This window comes from Alligator mississippiensis, chromosome 4 (assembly GCF_030867095.1).
Source record: "Alligator mississippiensis isolate rAllMis1 chromosome 4, rAllMis1, whole genome shotgun sequence".
Classification (NCBI taxonomy): Eukaryota; Metazoa; Chordata; order Crocodylia; family Alligatoridae; genus Alligator; species Alligator mississippiensis.
The window spans coordinates 123,058,867-123,077,987 of NC_081827.1; the positions used below are offsets into that span (position 1 = coordinate 123,058,867).

A 19,121-nucleotide genomic window follows, 5' to 3' on the forward strand; every position below is an offset into this window, starting at 1 on the left:
GGGACGAAGCATGTTAGCATTGGCGGCCTTGGTGACCCAGGCAAGGAACCAACAGGCCCAACAGTTCTCAACCATTTCCGCACAAGACACCCTCTCTAGGCTCAGGGCGTCCCTCGGCAACGCAACGCGGGCTTGCAGCTTTCATTCCTTTCCTGATTGCAGAAACACAGGAGAGTGATACTTCTGTGGCAAAGAACTGAGAGAGGCCACAACCGAGCAGCCTCGCCCTGTGGTGCCTGGCTAGGCTGTCCCAGGTGCCACAGGGCGAGGTGTGCACACACAGGCTTTGGAAGGATTTCACGCAGGGGAACCCCAGCACTGAGAGAGGCCATGAGGGAGCTGCCTGCACTTAACACTTTGTTTTTTAAGGAAAAATGTTCATGTTCCAAGCCAAATCGATTCCAAATCCGCGAGTCATTCCAGAATCAAACGTGGCACTGCTCCACCCCTGCCTGGGGCTTCAGATGCTTCTCAATCCTTTGATGGGCATCCTCTGTGCAGGCCTGGCAGCTTGGGGTTCAGGTGCCCCCGAGTTCCCCTTGCCCTCGGGGGCATGGCTGCAGGAGCACGTGCAGGAGGAGTCGGCATGTAGCCAAGATCTGCCCGCTGGATTATCTCCATCAGGATACTACCCCCTGCCAAGAAAGTGGTTTTCCCCTACAACTAGGAAAACCACCTTCATGGTTATGGTATTCCCCTGCCAGGTAAGTACCGGGGGGCTTCCCCGTGTGAAAGCCTCGCCCTGTGGCACCCCGTGGCACATGGGACAGGCACCCCAGGGTGAGGCTGCTGCGCTGGCCACCACGGCTGCTCCACAGGCGCAGGGGGCACCACGTGAGTAGCCCAGGGGCACTGGGCGAGTCCACAACAGGAGCCGCGCAACTTCCCTCCCGTGTGTGCGCAATGCAGCGCTCCATCTACTTCTGCCCCCTCCCCTTTCGCACTTGGAACAGCCCGTCCTATGCAGAAGCCTCGTTCTCGCTTCCCCTCCTCCGCGGGCGCCAGGCGCTGCCCCCCCCCCCTCCTCCAACGGCTCTATTTTGTCCCCGGGCGCGCTCCGTAGCGCGTGCGGCGGCCCCTCCCTCTGCGGCTGCCCGGCGCGGCGGTAGCAGGAGGACAGGCGCACACGCACGCACGTACACGGGCGGGGACACGCACGCACGCACGGCGGCTCGGAGGCGCCATGGCGGCTGCTCGCAGCGACATGGCGGAGCTGGAGGGGCCGCTGCCCGGCCAGGCGGCTGAGGAGGAGGCTGGAGCGGAGGCCGGCGGCGGGGCTGGAGTCGGGGCGGGCCCGCGGGCGGTGCTGCTGCTGCTGGGCGGCGAGGCGGAGAGCATGTCGGAGCGCAGCCCGGGCAGCGCGAGCCAGGCGGGCGACGAGGAGGAAGAGGACGAGGAGGAGGAGGGCGGCGAGGAGGAGGAGAGGAGTAGCCTGGCGGGTAGCAGCAGCGGCTGCTGCAGCGACGAGACGCGCTCGCTCAGCCCCGGCGGCAGCAGCGAGGCGGACGCCAAGGATGAGCCCAAGGGCCCGCGGGGTGGGCAGGCAGCAGGGCCGGGCCGCGGCGGCGCGGGGGGCTGCGGGGCCGGCGGCAGCAGCAGCAGTAGTAGTAGCAGTAGTAGCAGCAGCGTGTCGAGCGGCGCGGACGAGGGCTACGGCACGGGTGGCGGCGGCAGCAGCAGCTGCAGTGCCACGTCGGGTGGCCGCCGCGGCAGCCTGGAGATGTCGTCGGACGGGGAGCCGCTCAGCCGCATGGACTCGGAGGACAGGTGGGTTCAACGGAGGGACCGCCCTGCCCGTCAGCCACAGGTTCCACCTTCCCCCCCCCCCCCCCCCCCCCCCCCCCGATCGGCCACCGAGAGAAGGGGCCGGGCAGCTCTGCTGTTGCAAACACCTCGGTTCGTGGCGTTTGTAAGGCTGCCGAGTTCCACTACACCCCTCTGGTGGGGTTCGTGTCTGCTCACCTAAGGGCCGGGTGTATGCTGTGCGGCACCCTAGAAAGGGTCCGCAGGCACCCTGGGGTACTTCATGTTGTCCCATTGTGTTCTCCCCCATACACAGGGTTGAGAATTGCCAGGAGAAGTGTAAAAGTCATTTGTCCCTTCAGCTTCTGGGGGACGAAGAGCCTCCTGCATATGATTTTGTCACTGGCTGGGTTTCGTGACCCTGAACAGGACAGTTACTGATTTATACAGGTGTAAAAATCTACTTGGTCCTAAAGGTTGTGCTTCTCCCCCCCCCCCCCAAAAGGGTTGGACAGATTGGGTTGGGTTTGGGGCTTCTCAGCCTCTTGTAGGCTAGGATCAAGTGTAGTGAATCTTGAAATGCAGCCCCCTGGATTTATTTACTTATTTATGTTTTGGAAGCCCTTCAGTCTGGTACCTACAGGAGGCTTTTGTAAGCATAGCTTAATAGAAGGTGGATACTTGCATTGTAAAGTTTCATAGTTTTTCCGGGGTGCTGTTGTTTTGTTTTGTTTATTTGTTTTAAGTTAACCTGTCTCTGAAGTTGTACTTCCCATTGCAGTACAGCTAGTGTGTTGTAATAGTCTAAGGTGAAATGTTAAACGTTAAACTGAGTTTATTTTGATGCGTTCTGTCAGTTTCAGTATAAATGTCTAGGTCCTACAGAGAGGAAGTAGCAACCTGGCTGTAACACTTCTCTTAGAGAATTTTAATGTACTTGCTCTAACACATGCTGCCTTCCATTACATGGGAAAACCTTTCCACATATTTTTTTCTCACTAAAAAGTATGTAGGCAGTTTTGTTCCTTCTTATTATTTCCCCCCCTTAACTCTAGTGTGGGTTAAGAATACATGTAGCTGTTACCTTTAGAAAACCATTCCTCAATTTTATATCTGGCTATATAATATGTATACAATTGGATCTATTCAGAAAAATAATTGAGTTCCATACACTATAAAAGTTCTTATCCATTTATATGAAGTTTTCTAAATGAGCAATTAATTTCATGTGTAATGTAGAGTTTACTTTAACCACTGTCTGTGTAATCTAAACTGGTAAAGTACACAACCTATATAGGGATTTTTTCATAGTTGGGTTCTAAGATTTATTTGAAAATATAGTAAAGCTGTGTTTTTCACTACTCTGAATTTGTTAGGGTTTTCTGGGATGTTAAAATTGCAGATGTGTAGGAGGCTTCAATGCGCAACCCCAAGTGTTCATGAGCTGTGTAACAAGTGCCCCCAAACAGATTTTTAAATCAAGTGACTTGATCTAAAAATCATTACACTTTTATAGAGAGAGAGAAGAGATATTTTATTATTATTATTATTATTATTTCTTTCTTTGGGTTCAACTTTTATGTTGGTCAGATTATCAACCTTTTCTCTGCAACCCTAAGGCTTAGAAACATTTTTTTTTTAAGTGAAAGATGAGACTTTATGAAATCCTGTGTCTTTAAGAGAGAGTCTCTCTGCTAGATGTGCCATAAACTTGTGAAGATTGGCAGTTGCAAGTACGCATTTTTTCTTCTCATCTAAATCAGATCATATATTCGGGTGGCTTAGTCCTTGAAATATTAGACTAGAAGAGGGGAGCTCGCTAACCTGTGGGGCTCAACCCAAAAAAGTAGTTGGGTTAGGATAGGAGAGCAATAGAAAAAAATGGCAGAGTTTCTCTTAAACAATTTACCTATTATCTGGTGGGACTTGTGGGAACCCCAACTTTCTCGCTATTTCTTTTTGTGTGTGTCTGTTTTCATGTTCTGAGATGGCCGTGCATCTAAATCTGTGCATGCAGTTTTCTGCACCCACTCATAGCACCCTTGTTGCTTTTTTTCAGATTCAGTCACAGGAGTAGGGGCCCCAGAGACAAGGTGTGGCAGGGGCTGTTCTGTTCTGTGATGCCTGTGAAGTGCTCTACAGAAAGTACACTTTCCCCAACACAGCATAACTTCTGTTTTGGTTTTGGTTTCCTCTGGATTTTTGGGTTGGTAGTAGTAGTTTTTGTAATTAGAGTGCTCTTTTACCATTTATTCTTGGTAAAAGTTGCAAAATGTGTTTTTTGTATCCGTGCCTTACCACAGCATGTGCTCACTTCCAGATTATATTATTATTAAAGTGAAATCTACATGGGGTTTCACCTTTTCTTTTCAATAATTGCAACTCCAGCAGATGTAGCATTTTGCTTATTAAATGGTGTTTCACAAAGAGAAGCATGTTATGCTTTGCTCAGGGATTGAGTTAGTACTAAAGGTTAAGGCTTTCACCCATGAATCGCTAAATGGGTTGAATTCTGGTTGTTTTGGAGATAACATCTTACATAGTATGATTTAGAGAGAGAGGGACTGAACTGGGGTGCCCAAATTAACAGCCCTTAAGTTAAGGAGAAGTGGCTAAATGGAAGGGCATTCTTGATGAGGCATAGTCTGTCATGCTTTCTGTAAGTAGGTTTGGTAATGCTCAGATCATGCTCTGAGTGGCGTTCCCTCCCCTGCCCCCTGCTTTCCTTTTGGAGAACTAATGAAAAGAAGGATGTGGTGGGACAGAGTAGGCTGGTGTTGGAGTTCTTAGTCCTGACATTCATTAGTATTGATCACAATTACAAAAAGTACCAAAATAGTGAATTTATTTACTATAGATAGAGGATGAAAAATCTAAAATTTTGAATATTTGGCGCTCTTGTATTTAACTGAATCTTTCTTGCAGAAGCAGTATGTGCCTAAATTATTAAATAGGTGACTCACCTGTTTCTTCCAACACTAACATTTTTATGGATCTTGACAAAATCACAGATTAGAAAAGAACAGCAGATCCTGGGTGTATTAAGTGTTGTGAAAATTACTCTGTAGAATGCAGGCACTTTGAAACAGGCTAACTATGGCTCAAAATGTGTTTTGTTATTTTTTTAATTTTTTTTTAATATTTATTTCTAGGAATAGAGAGTTCCCTGAATGTACTTTTGAGGTCCTACTGCATTTCTTCCTCCCCCCTCCACCCCCCCCCAAAAAAGAAGGCATTAATAACTTATTACCTAAAAGAATTGGTCTCACTTCAAGATTATTTTTTTGATGGTTGACTCTCTGTTTTTCATTGCCACTAATTTTGAGAGGGTACATACTTGCTGATCTCAATTGTCAAATAGCTAAACTGATACCCTTCTCAAAGAATGTATAGACAGCTAGAAAGTAATTGCTTAGGACATGTCTTCACTTTTCATTCCTGGGAAGTTGTTTCAGTACTCCCTTCTACTCAAAGACCCCTGACCTGAGCTTGATGTTGTCAGTTTAGGCTAGCTGTTGCATTTAGGGCTGTAAGACAGAGCTCAGGTAGCTCTTTCAATTGGGGCTGCTAATGCTTCAATTTTGTAACAAAGACAAAGGCTTAACCATGCAAGTGTTGACAGTCTTTTGGTGCTTCCATACAATTTCTGTAGAATTTCTGGAAGGACAAAGAAGTTCTCCCACAATTAACTGGAAAAAAATACAGCAGTTTATCTTGTTGTAGGGCTAAGAATCACTGAACGTTCCTCCAGAAATACAGCACTGTAACAGGTGAGTACAGGGCTTTACTAGATTCAGTAACTTGGCTTTGGCTATAACTTGGTAGTGCAGCTAGTTCACACCCATGCTGGCTAACCCAGTGTATAGGCGTGTGTAACCATTATGTTGATGTCAAAGGCTACTGATATAAGCCATTAGCATGTAATTGTTAATGCTTGCTTCTGTAATGAGACAAGTGTAGCAAGCATGTTACAAGTCTGTAACTAATGGTTGCAGTGAATTGGCTAACTTGCCTGTTCTGTAGCAATATGTATTGTAGCAGCTGATGCATGCTTCCAAGTGGCAGCTCTCTTCCCCTCTTCAAAGCCCTTAAGAGAGATGTTTGTCTATAGCCCCAGGTATCTGGACCAATTGCTTAAGGCATGGGTAGCCAACCTGTGGCATGGGCAGCCTCTGTACATGGCATGCATCAGGTTGGAGAGGGAACAGACAGCAACTGGTGGCAGTTAGAGCAGGAAAGCAAAGCAAAGCAGCAAATGTAGTGGGTGCAGGGAAGCAGGGCAGCAAATCAGACAGGGAGCAGAAAGTGGGGCAGAAGATCAGGCAGGGGAAGGGGATTGGCGTGGCGCTTAGGGAGGGTGTGCGGCTAACAGCATGTCTATCAAAAAGCTTGGCCCTCACTGACCTACAGTAATTCTGCTGTAGAGAGGTATCCTTACAAATAGTAAAAACCATTCTTGAAGGCCAATTGTAAACACTGCATTTCAGGAATTATGTAAAATGTCTAAAGTTTGCTATTTTCTTGTAAATATTAGATTACATTTGTCAGAAGTAAATTTTTACTTTGAGAATGTATTTGGATTGAATAATCTGTGGAGGGACTAGGTAAAAAAAATGCATATTGAATCTGCAATTTGAACGAGCACAAAATGTTTCAATTGAAAAATAGTTAAAAAATTTAGCATTCTTAACTTCATTACACTTAATATGGTTTTAGGGGAAGAAATTGTATTCTATTTGTATGATATTTTAAAGCAATTCTTTACTTTTATCTAATGGTTTTCAATATGATCCTTAAGGTCTTTTCCCACATAAAGCCTCACTGCATCTTTTTGGAGTTAGTAAGAATTCTTTTTACAGGTGGAGGACCTGGGAGATGCTGGATCTACCTGGTCCCATAGTGGTAGAGCTGGAAATAAAAATTAGGAATCCTACTTTAATTTTTTTTAATCTGATTTTAAAGAGCCACCCTAATCACTGATGTCTGTTGATTTTTACTTTTTTCAGTTTATCATTGGATCTCTAAAGGTTTAGTGACACTGATTACCCCTTTTTCCTGCTTTTTAAACTATCAGTTGTAAAACTGAATCATCTTGTAAATTCACTTTGTGGAGATATGTGAATTACAGTAATGTTTACAAAGCAGAAATGCAATCTGAAATACAAAAAAGAAGGCAGAAAATACTAATACTCTGTATTTTTGTGATGCATTAATGTGACCTGATTGCAGAATGTGAGAGAACTCTGGTATCTTTGTGGAAATTACACATCCTACTCAGGAAGTAAAGGTCATCTGTTTTGTACCCACAGCAGGGTGGTTAAGATAATGGGCCTATATATATATATATATATATATATATATATATATATAGGCCTATAAATAAATAAAACCAGAAAATAATAATAGGCATTTGGCTAAACAGGCTTTTGTTTATAATTCAGGAATGTTGATGGAAATTACATTGGCGTTGATTCTTTGGAAGCTATTTGTGAAAGCATCTTGCATTTTCCTTTCAGATTAGGAACTAAGACATTGTACCATTTTTTTTAAAGGGAAATCTGTTTTTGTTTGTTTGTTTGTTTGTTTTCAGAATGTCTTTCAGCCTACTTGGCACTGGAAAAATGTTTGTTTAAAAACCAAATAACTAATGTTAGCAAGGCCAGTTACATCTCTTTAATATGTGTTGTTTGTTATAATTATTCATGGGTCATCTTTGTGGATTCATTGAAAGAAATTGACTGCATATACTGTGTGCCATTATCTGAAGCTGTTATATTAATATCTAAATTTTATCTAGAATCTGGTATTAACACTTTAGTCACCTACTAAAGAGAGAAGTGAGATGCAGTTCATATAAAAACAATACTGATCCATGTCATTATACTTGACATTGAATGAATGAGTTTGTGAGGCTTTATACTTGCCTTCATAAGTAATGTGATAGCTCTGGACCCATGATATTTGTCTGGTCAGTTCTATGATTTTGGGGGACATTCTTGGCTTCTGATGGAACTGTGATTTTTTTTTTTTTTTTTTTTTTGGAGGAAACTTGACAATCCTAAAAGGAGAAATTACGTAGTTATAATTCTGTGTTTCTGCACATGTGCAGTTACTAATAAATCAGACTGCTGTATAAACCAGTTAACATATTTCATCATACCCATGCTCCCATTTAATCTCTGTTCATTTTCCCAGTAATTTAATGTGTTGTGGTGGTGGATAAGTTATTCCCTTCCCAACAGGATGGAAAGAAATAACTTATTCTGGGGTATGAGCAGGCTCACAGAGCCATAGAGAGAGGGAGAAATGAGGGTTTATATGGAGCCCCTGGTATGGGTTAGGGGATTCTTTTAAAGGTTTGAAAGGGGGAGAAAAGAGGGGTACATAGATTCAGAGATGCTAGGGTCGGAAGGGACCTCAAAGGATCATCAAGTCTGACCCTCTCAGTGGCAGGAAAAAGTGCTGAGATCATGTGATCCCAGCCACGTGCTTACCCAGTCTCCTCTTGAAGACCCCCAAGGCAGAGGGAGAGCACCACCTCCCTTGAAAGCCTGTTCCAGATTCTGGCAACCCTCACCATAAAGAAGTTGTTTCTGATGTCCAACCTACAGTATGAAGGGAGGCAGCGTGGGGGACTGGGGAATAGGGGTACACTGCACCTTGTATGGGAGAAAGAGAAAATGAAGGGGGGCCCAACACCTGGAAGAAGGGGAAAGTAGGGCATAGTTGAGGGGAGGGGCAGGGGGAAAATGCATCATTAGAGTGGCCTTGGTGTGATGTCTCGTAGCCTAGAGGGTAAATTCAGCCCCTGGTATGAAGCATGAGGTAGAGAGACTTGCTGGGAATTATTGAAATAGAGGATAGAAGGGAGGGAGCATATAAGAATGCAAGTAACCCTGGTGTGTGGGCAGCAATCTGGAATTACAAAGTGTATAGACCCTCCCATAGTAGAGATGGTGGTATTTATTTACAGATGTCAATAACCTACTTACAGACTACATTTATTAGTTGTCTAGAGGTGTCCTGGGTTTCTAAATATTTTTAATTTAGCTATCAGACTGCTTTCTTTCCTGCCATTTTCATTGTGTTAAATTCACAACATCAAGTGCTTCTGGTGTTTACTTGGCATATCAGCCATATGTTTAAAAATTGGCTTAGAATTGTTATGTTTTTCCACGTGACCTTTATCACTAGTATGTAGTACACACAAAGGTGAAGCATTCTAAATGTGAAGTAGCAGTTACAACATTACAAAAGTAGAGAATGTCCCATGAAAAATTGTTATAAAGTTTACTTCATATCAAGGCTTTGCTGGTCAGTTCTTGGGTGGGGGTTTTGTGGTTGTTTTGTCCTGATAGGATGTGGAAAGCTGTTGCTTGGCATTTTGCTTTTTCCAAATTTTTAACTTCCCTTTTTTTTAGAACTCTGTATTAGAGTTCAAGATTACAACTATCTTTCTAAACTTCTAAGTGTTTAGTATGAGTGGACATCATTTTCAACCATGGATTATAGAAGAAACAGGAAAAGGTACTTTTATATGTTTGAAAGGCAATGTAATCCAGTGCCGAATGACTTACTTTGAGATGGCCACATTTTGTGCTTAAATGTGTCATGCTGCTGTTTGATGTTGTCAGATATGTTGCTCTCTGAAGCTAGGTACAGACGTTCAAAAAAGCCTGAGGTGAAGTTGATCCAAATTACTTGGTTTTCTATAAGCAGTGCAGTTTAGATCAGTAGCTAACAGAGCACACATTTGCCCTTTGGGTGGGGAGTATGGGTTATGCAGGTTGCCAATCTTAGACCAGGTTCCACTATCTTTAAGCTAGTCTCTGTGTGCCAAACTTCTGTTATGGGTATAGACTGGTTTCCACTCACTTTTATTGGTATAAATGTAATTTTTGTACTGGGCCTGAGTAGCATGAGGGGTGCTAACATGAACAAAGACAGGTAAGAAAGGTGGTTAGGCAGTACCCAAGTAGAGATGGTTAATGTGAATTTTCTATGTAATATGGATACTCTGAGATATTTAAGCATATAGCATGATGAAATCTCCACTACTTAGTCTCAAGGCTGTTCATTGTGAAAGACAAGCTGACTGACTGCTGACCACAAATTCTTTAATCTGCTCCTCTGGTGCATTTCTACGAACAGAACAGGTCTTCAGCAGGTATAACATGTTATAGAAGCATTGAAGTGGGTTTTCTGTCAACTGTAGGACTGGCAGAGTGTGCCTGCACTAGAGGAACATCCCTGAACTAGAGGACATAATGTGTTTTGTTTGGAGAGAAAGAGGGAGCATACCAAGAGGAAAGGGAGTGGTGCCAGAGCTCACTGCATTCTAATTCCTGCTTTTGGCACTTTTAAAAGCAGATAAGTTTGGGAGAAATAGTAATTTCAGGTCAAGAAATCCTCTACAGAAAGTACATGCTATAAAAATTGAGGTGGAGTAATAAAAATTGGAAGTTCTAATATTTTAATTAATTTAAGGTTTAAAAATTACTTGGTTTCCCTGTTCTGGAAACTGATCAAATAAATCATAAACTTACAAAAATAAATTTGAAATTTTAATGGATAAATGCTGATTTTTTTTTTTAATAATGAATAAAATTATATACTGTGTGATAATCACTATTTAAGAAGTTGGTGAATGGTATCAAAGAATTTGTATGTTCAGAAAATGTAATAGCTATCTCAGTGCATGGGCTGAAAAACTTTAAACTAAGATTTAAAAAAGGTTGCTAAATATCCCTCCTCCCCCCGCCCCCTTCTCCACCAATAAAACAAAATCCTGTCCTTATGTTAAATGTTATTAGATTTTCTTAGGCTGACTTCCTTGTCAAGTTACAAGCTGAAAATTGTGTCAGAATTTACACGCTATATAGATTCTAGTCAAATTGGTGCCTGACCTGATTTGTGACATCTATATTACAAACATCTAATAATCTATCGACTACCATGTGGTGTTGCACTTCTGTCAATTTCTTTTTAATGATTGGTACTTTAGAAATGATAATTGCACACCTACTTTAAGAGGAAACATGCTCTGTTGCAGAGACGCTGTAATTTTGTCTAGGTTTTCTCAGTTTGTTTTTTAAATTGTAACTAAAGGTGACCATAACTGGAAGAACATCATCCCCCCCCCATTGCCAAGGTAGATAGTGGGTGGGTGTGTGCTTTCAGTTTTGTGGGCTTTTTTCATATAGCAATAGGAGTGGAAGACATTTTGAAAGGATAAGAAAATGGGCTGGTGAAACTAGAGCTGCACTCATGCAGGTGTTCCTGAAACTATTATTTGATGAGAATTCCTTAAGCAGAAGGCAAAAACATCAGTTGTTTACAGTCTAGGCAAAATCTTTAAATGTAAAGTGATGTGGTGTGTCCTTCTCACTTACTTATTCATACTCTGCCTTTTTCATTTTATCTTGTATATAAATGAATCTCACTTTAAATCTGTGACTCTGCCTTACCCCTGAACTTCTAGGAAGATAATCTGAAGATAATACGGTTTCCAGAGTGAATATCCCATTAATGGTTTATTTATGCAAAAACTATCAACAGACTGGTTTTCTTCATCCATGCAATGCTTAAAGCTGTGTGTGTGGACTGCATTTTTTTGTATTGTAGCTTTCAAGATTTTTTCCTTCTGTTGATTTATTTGTAATTCAGAATCACCTAGATGTGCCAGTCAAGATCAGGACCCCATGGTGATACCTATGGTACAAATGTGTAAAAGTTGAAAGTTCAGTGAGCCTACAATCTCAGTAGATAAGATGTATAAGAGTATAAAAGGCAAATCAGAAGCGCAGAGAGTGAGTACAGGCAGTCCTCGACTTGCAATGTTTTGAATTGCAATATTTTGCATTTACAAGGTTTATAAGTTGACACTGTTTCAACTTTCTGAGTCCATTTTGACTTTATAACACTTGATCTGATGTGATGCCACGTCAGTGAACAAGTTCTCTGCATTGCCCATCTCCCTGGACAACGTCTATCCAAATTTCCTTGGACACTTTCTTAAGGAAGCAGCTGAGACTCCTGAGAAGACTCCAGCAAAGAACTCTTCCAAAAGTCCAACCAAGAGCCCTTCAACAAGTCCAGCAAAGTTACCTCAAATAAATCCTTCCAAATTAATATGATTGCTATTTACAGTATAAATACATTAATGTAGCTATATTACTCATCTATAATTGATCAAGTACAAAATTCTGGGTTATTTTTGGTGAAAATAGGGTATTGGGCCTTGGTTCAGGAACCAAGTCCCCATTTATAACGTTTACTATGGGAAAATTGGTTCCGAGTTGCAACGTTCTGACTTAAGACGTGGTTTTCAGGAACCAGTTGTGTTGTAAATCGGAAGACTGCCTGTCATTCAGAATTTCACTACATCATATCTGAATTTTGTTTTCTAATCTTGTTAGGTCCCTTGGTATAGTTTCTCTTCTTTGAAAAACTTGTTTGCCTTTAAGCTTCAGTACTGGCAAACTTTTTTATTAATGTGATATGTTCTTGTTTTTTTACAAGAACTGAAATGGTAGCCCACTTGCAAGCAGCTTTACTATGAAATTTTAACTTTCCCTAGAAAGTACTTTTAAAAAGAATTTTAAGCGTTGACAAATTCACTCGTCATACTGTATAGGGTGTTACTCATGGGCTGAATTGTTTCTGTCCATTTTAGCTATGTTAGTTTCTTATAAGGCATTGTGATTACTTCATGGATTTTCATTAATAGTTTTGTGATCTTGGGGTTGGTTTATTGTTGTTTTTTTAGAACTTGTAAAATTTGTGAATGTTCATTTCACACCAACCCCAAGATTGCATATTTTCAACAAGCAAGGGTTCCATCCATCAAATTGCTTAAAATGGAAGCAGTACACTCAGGGAAAGGAGTAAGAGAAAGATGCAGTGAAAGTCTTTATATTGATTGAAAGGACTTAAGAAAACAAAATAACATCTACCCAGTAGCAACTTTACCCTTGTCTCAGATTCTTGTTGTTTTTGTCACCCTCCTTTTCTGCTCTGGATAATGGAAGTTGCATCTTCTGATATGAGTGGATTTTGTTTTGTGGACAGTTCAGCTCCTGCTGTTCATAGAGGAGTTTCTGTCGTAGGATGTAGTGATAATGGTCATGCTTTTGCTTCATGTGACTCTTGGGTCCCTGCTTGAATCTGGGCATTTTGTTGTACTTGGCTACGTGGCCATTTCCTTCTTCCTTAACAGGATTATTTGCTTTGTGATCTACTGTTTCGGGTTGGTGGTGCATCACTGTACCCTAAATTTTCCTGTCAGTGCAGTTTGCGGAATTGGGCATAAGATTATGTTCTGCACCCACTGATGCCTTCTATTCTATTCAACACAAATTGTTTCCAGGAATCTCATAGGAACAACTTCTTAGAGTTACAGGCAATTAACAAGGTTCTCCTTCTACTCTTCAGATTCTGTCTGGGTTAATTGCCATTCACACAAAGAACAACCACCTCCCTGTCATGTGCCATTCCATGGTAGAAGAAGGGAAGTATACAATAAAAATCCCAGATGAAGCAAATAGAAATTTCCTTGTTCCTGGAGCAGGATTTTTTATTGTTATTCTAGGAATTTCACTGACGACCAAGGAAAAATCTAAACTAGAATTATACTGCTGCTACGAAATGCAGAATGGCAGGTTTGGAGAAGTAAAAAATATTGGTAGGTGAATAAACGTACTTTCCCCACTCTTCTGGCAGGTGCCTACCTCATGGGGAAATCATATGCACCAAATCACATTGTATGATAGTTTACCTCATCTGTCCATTGACCTGGTTTTGTTCTCCTTACCTTTGAATTGATTTAACTGATATTTGAAGAACATTGGGAAAGATCCAGTAAAACTCCTATTTGGATAGGTGGCTATAATATCTATAAGCATTGTGTTTTATTGTGCATTAGTATGTTTGTGTTTTACTACTAACATAAGAGGCTAGCATTAAAATCTACTTTCTAATAGGAATAATAATATTTGTAGTAACATTTATCTGATTTTTTTTTTTTTTTTAATTTCTGTCTTCCTCTGCTTCCATATACTTAATTTAGAACAAAGCTGTGATGCAAATCTTCCATCTTTGACACTTCTAAGGGTCAAGTAGGAATAGGAACAGCGTTGCTCCCCTTTCCATTCTAGGCAGGGTTCATCTACGATTCCTGTTCCTGAATGAGACAGCAAGTGGGACTCGGATGGAATTATTTGGAGTGGTTGAATCAGTAGCTATGAAGACTGAGTCACACCACATAAGATTATAACTTTGATTCAGGTCCGATCTGTCCCAATAGAAATGCTTGCGATCAAAAGAAGGAACTGAGAATTAATCACTTTCAGATTTTGAAAGGATCTTTTTTCATGGACAGGCTTGTATGGAGTCTTTGAAGTCCACAGGACTTGGTGCATATAAACTCTTTGAACTGGTGGCCTAGTGAAGATTTGAAAAGGGTAGGCCTGCTGATAATGTATGTTGAGCTAGTTCACTGGCAATCTAGAATTTCTCCATCGTTTTCCCCTTGAAAAGTCATGTAATATTAGGAAAAGCCTGTAGGCCGCATCCAGATGTGCAGAGGCCTGCACATCTGGATGCGGCCTACAGGCTTTTCCTAATATTATATGACTTTTCAAGGGGAAACGATGGAAAAATTCTCTTTGTGGCACCACAAACTGCACACCTGGAACCTTAAAAGGTGCCCTGTGTTGTGGATTTTACTACTAGGAAATACTGGTTGCAAAAAAACCATGAAAAAGTGGTGTGGTGCATGTGAGAGGAGTTTGCACCAGCAGACATGGTGGCTTGGTCCTCCTGGGAGATGCTCTGGCTGCTGACCAGAACAGGTCTTCCCTCCTTTCGTTGTCTCCCCATGCTCTTTCAGCATGCCAGGAGGAGCAGTGAAAGAGCTGTTTCCCTGAATCGGGGCAATTTGCCCCATCAAAGCACATGTGCAGGGGCATGCACATGCTGACAAGTAGTGGCACAAATTTGTGCCACTACTGTTTCTCTCGCTGCAAGTACATGCCCCTGTATGTGGGAATGCAATTGTAGGGTTTAAAATTCATTGCTCCTTGCTTTTTTTTTAGTTGAATTAATAAACTGGTTTGGTAGTTACCAGGAAATTCAACTGGCACAAGTCTTTGTCTTTCTCTTTTTAATTGCCATACTGAGCTGCATGGTTGGGACTGTTCTTCAGTTCTTTTTGTTTTTCTGGTGATGATTTTAGACCAGTGGTCAGCAGCCAATAGCTCATGGTCTGTATCCAACTTGCAAAGCCATCCAGCTAGGGGAGGGAAAGGGAGGGGAAACTTTCATGGCTCATGCCTCCCTGCAGCTGGGCAGGAGGGAGGTGGCAATGGCTGGGTCCTACAGCATTCTACCTTGGATCTGAACTGTACCATGCCAGCCTGGTACTGAAAAAAAAAGCTGTTTTAGACAGTTGCTCATCTCCTTCAGAGTTCTCTCTCTCAGATTGTTGTCTGTAACCTTTTCTTAAAGGGTATACGAGGCTACCAGGGAAGTAGTGAAACAAATGCGAAAGACATGCTGTTCCAAGCCTGTCTGTCCTTAAGTGATTGTGAGGATGCTGTCTGCTGGGAGGAAATAAATGATAGCAATGTAGCTGAAGCTCAGTCCAGACTAGACAAAGTGTGCAAACCTATGCAAGTTTTTAGAGAGCGTGGCACAGTCTTTTTGGTCATTGTTCTGTACTGTACCCACCCAGTAAGATTCACTGTCCCCAATTTCCTGCATATTGATGAAGAGTAGTAGTGCTAACTTGCCTCTAACCATGAAGTTGGTTGCTCTCATCAGTCATGTCCAGTCACCTTCAGACTGGATTACCTCTGTGTACTCTGATGAAGCTGCTCTTGAAGATTCCTCAGAAGTGCATCTAACATAGAATGAAGCAGTTTGCTTAGCTAGCACTGTTTGCTGCAGTTCATCGCGTATCTCCAGTCTGTACTACTTCAAATTTGGTGTTATTCAAGGTGGCGTTTTCTTTTATAGGTCTGCCAAACTTCTTTCTTTGTGCTAGTCTAAATCAGCGGGGGCTGTTCTGCTCTAGTCTAAATCAGTGGGGGCTGTTCTGCTTACTAGTGCTATATGGGAGCATCTGGGGATTGAAGGCTGGGCATTCTCAGTGGAGGGTCTGTGGCTCTGAAATGTGCTCCTGTTGATCCGAATGAAATAGTTTGTGACCTTCAAGGGCACTGTGTAAGGCCCATCTGTTAGGGCTGAGTTTTGCCTGAGGGAAGGTTGCTCCAGTTAAGGTCTAGGGGAAGTATATTTAGCAGACATATAAACCGTAATGGTAAATTGGATAGATTTTTGTATGCGTGTTTTTTGTACAGAGTCCGGCTCCATTGCATTACTTAAGTTGACTGTGGGTAGGTAATAATGATGTGTTTATTGAAAGTTAAAATGGAATTATACTGATCTCTAATGGTTTTTTAATATTCATTCAAAGCTCTTTCTTTTGTCTGCAGTTGTTATTAAAGACTGGCAAAAATGAATTTTGAGGTAATGGTGCCATTCATTAAATTGGCCAGAAGGGATTACTGCAATCATGATGAAATCAGTCCCCTTGGAGGGTTGAACTGTATCAGGAATAGTGTGCTTACATCATTATTATTATTTTTTTAATGAAATAAAACACAAGTTATTATATTTTCATTCGTGTCTAATTTTATTTTATAATCCATTTTTCAAACTTGCACAGCAGTTATTGCCAGTGTGTGCATGTGGTAGCTTTAAGATTGAAAAGAAAGCATTTTAAGTTATCCAGTTAAAGAAGGTTGAACAAGCTTTTTGAGAGCGTTTTTTACATCATCATAACTCCAAATGGCTTAATGATTTTTGTGCAAATTCTCATAAACAGAAGATTTAAAAAACTGTCACATGAGAACTTGAAAAACTTGTGTTCAGAAAGAAACCTTTGGATTTTTATAAGTATAAGTTAGTGATTTAAAAGGGGTTTTCAGCCTTTTCATTGTTGGATTTTTTTTTTGAAGACAGGTGTTAAATTCAGCCTGTGTGCTGGATCAAACCTGCTCGATGGATTTGTGAGACTTCCACAGCATATTTAGTACTGATGTTAAGCTTTTGTATGGACAAAATATGTTCCTTGTCCTCACGGTTATGAAGATGCAACGTTTAAACACTGAACTGAATGTAAATATTGTAAGCCTGAAAAAGGTACAACTGGGTGTCCATTGTTTTTTTTTGCTTAATGAAGATGCTTGAAGTGTCAGCACTGCCTGTTTCATTGCTGATTATTTTAGCAGATGGGGGTGAGGGAGGGAAGGCCAGTTGAGCCTGTTTCACCTTTCACAGACTATTCTAACTTCTCAATCCCATCATGCTGAGTTGGGTGGGTATATGGATGTTGTGTAAGTGTGTTGCGAGGTTGTAAGGACTGGGTAACGAGTAGTGCTGTTTGAACATTTCAAAACTTGGTCAGTAGTGGTCCAGGCGTTTCTAAAGCTATGACTTAATTCCAGTTGTGGTACTGGTAACCAGTTTTGATGAATATTTAGAAATGGTGCAGAGCTGGGAACAGTGCATCTGGTTTGGTGGGTCTGTGTGTGTATGTGTGTGAAGACATATATACACCTAATTGCTACCAGTGATTAGTCTCTGTCCTTTGAATGTTGGTTCTTAAAAATAGCTATTGTGTATGCTGGCTCTCTCCAGCTGTCGCTGTTTCTGGTGCACTGTTGTTCAGAGTGACCCTTGAGTTCAACCTCCTGAGACCAAAAGTAATATCTAATGTTCTTTAACACACTATGGTCTATAGATCCGTTACAGTAGAACGGCAGACTGTTTATAGGTTGGCATTGAAACTAGACCTGCCAGCCATTGGCTGCAGAGGAATGTCCACTCCCCCAAGGTATTTTCCACTCTCCACACTGTTCCAGAGTAGGACCCTTGTGTCTGTGGAGTGGCAATCAAGTCTCCAGCAGCTCTTCCTGCTGCAAAGATTCTTTTGATTAGGTTGATTAATAGTGTAGCTTAATTTGTCTGCCTAACTACTGCTTATGTCTCAGGACACCATTAGGTTTTGGGGAAATTGTTTCCCTTCTGTTTTACTTCCTGTACTTGATGCTTGAAAGCAGCTTTTTCAGGGAGAAGACTAGGCTAAAAAAGTGAAAGGTGAAAGGAAGATCTCTCTTGCTTAATTATTCATACTTCCCACTATAAAATACCTTGTTGAAAGAACATGACCTCTCCTGGCAGCATGCTTTCTCCTCTGCTGGTAATGGAGCTAAACTGGACTGGAAAGCCCAGTTTTGGTGGAAAGGAAGTACAGGCGCCATCTTTGCAACCCAGCCTTGATAGTGTTGTCCAAATCCTATTTCCCATGGGCAGGAAGAGAGGGAGCATTTGGAAAAAACTGGCAAAATGCACAAAAGCACCTGAGCACACTGCAAACTGTGTGGGTTTCCTCAGGAATATTTCAGAGTTGCTGCCACATCTTTTCCAAAATCTAGCATGTCAAGAGGTGGGTGAACTAGCAGTCTGTTTAGCAAGGATAGGATTGTGCTCAAGTCTCCATAGCAGAGTGCTTCTCAACTCTTTTAGACTTAAGGCACCCTTCAGAAAATGCCAATTCTTAGGTTTTACTGGTTTCTTGACTATGGGAAAGTAACAGAACAGTCCTTTTGGTGCAAAGAACTCAAAAAGACCACAGCAGGTCAAAATGTTTTAGACACTAGGAATATCTACATACCTACATATCTACATACGATTCACAATATTATATTGTGAATCATATGTAGGTGCTTAGATATTGAACAATGTCGTAAAATGATCTCACATCACCCATGGCTATTGTTACCCTGGTTGAGAGTCCCCGCTGTACCGAGCAGCCATGCTTCTAGAATTGGCGGCTACTTGCCCTTTGATTCACCTTGGGATGTGGTTCAAGGATGCACACACCAGCTATTCTATTACTGTTGGAACTAGTGGAACTAATCTAGCTTTTGAGCCCAGCACCACTTCTGCCATTTTTATAGGACCTCACAGGGGCTTCTGTTAACTTTTCAGACTATGGAAACTTAAAAAAAAATGCATATCCACATTTAGTGGACAGGGATATAGCCGGCCATGGAGGTCCCTAGCTCCTGGAGGTTCATTCTTGAGATACTTTTTGCTCTTGCTGGGTAAGAGGAGAGAATAAGCCCAGCCTTTTTAAGGGCAATACATGCTCTGATTACTTGAAGTCTTCTTTCCTGAGCCTGTAAAATAAAACCTACAAATGTATTTTGTAGTATAACTAGAGATAATCACAATTGAACTCTCAGTAAAACTGGGTGGTGGTGGGGGGGGGATGAGGTGACATGAACCTATATATATATATATATTTTTAG

At 41.8% G+C, this 19,121-nt stretch overlaps 1 protein-coding gene across 2 annotated transcripts in view; it reads left to right on the top strand.

Moving 5' to 3' along the window:
- Positions 1 to 1,098: 1,098 nt before the first annotated feature.
- AEBP2 (AE binding protein 2) overlaps positions 1,099 to 19,121 on the top strand; it is an 80,275-nt gene continuing 62,252 nt past the window's right edge. The window contains exon 1 of one of the 2 annotated variants that reach the window (XM_019489463.2): positions 1,099 to 1,767. In XM_019489463.2, the coding sequence (XP_019345008.1) occupies positions 1,184 to 1,767 (584 nt within the window). In that variant the 5' untranslated portion in view covers positions 1,099 to 1,183. The remainder of the gene's footprint in view (positions 1,768 to 19,121) is intronic. The other variant, XM_006269775.4, reaches the window with a different exon arrangement.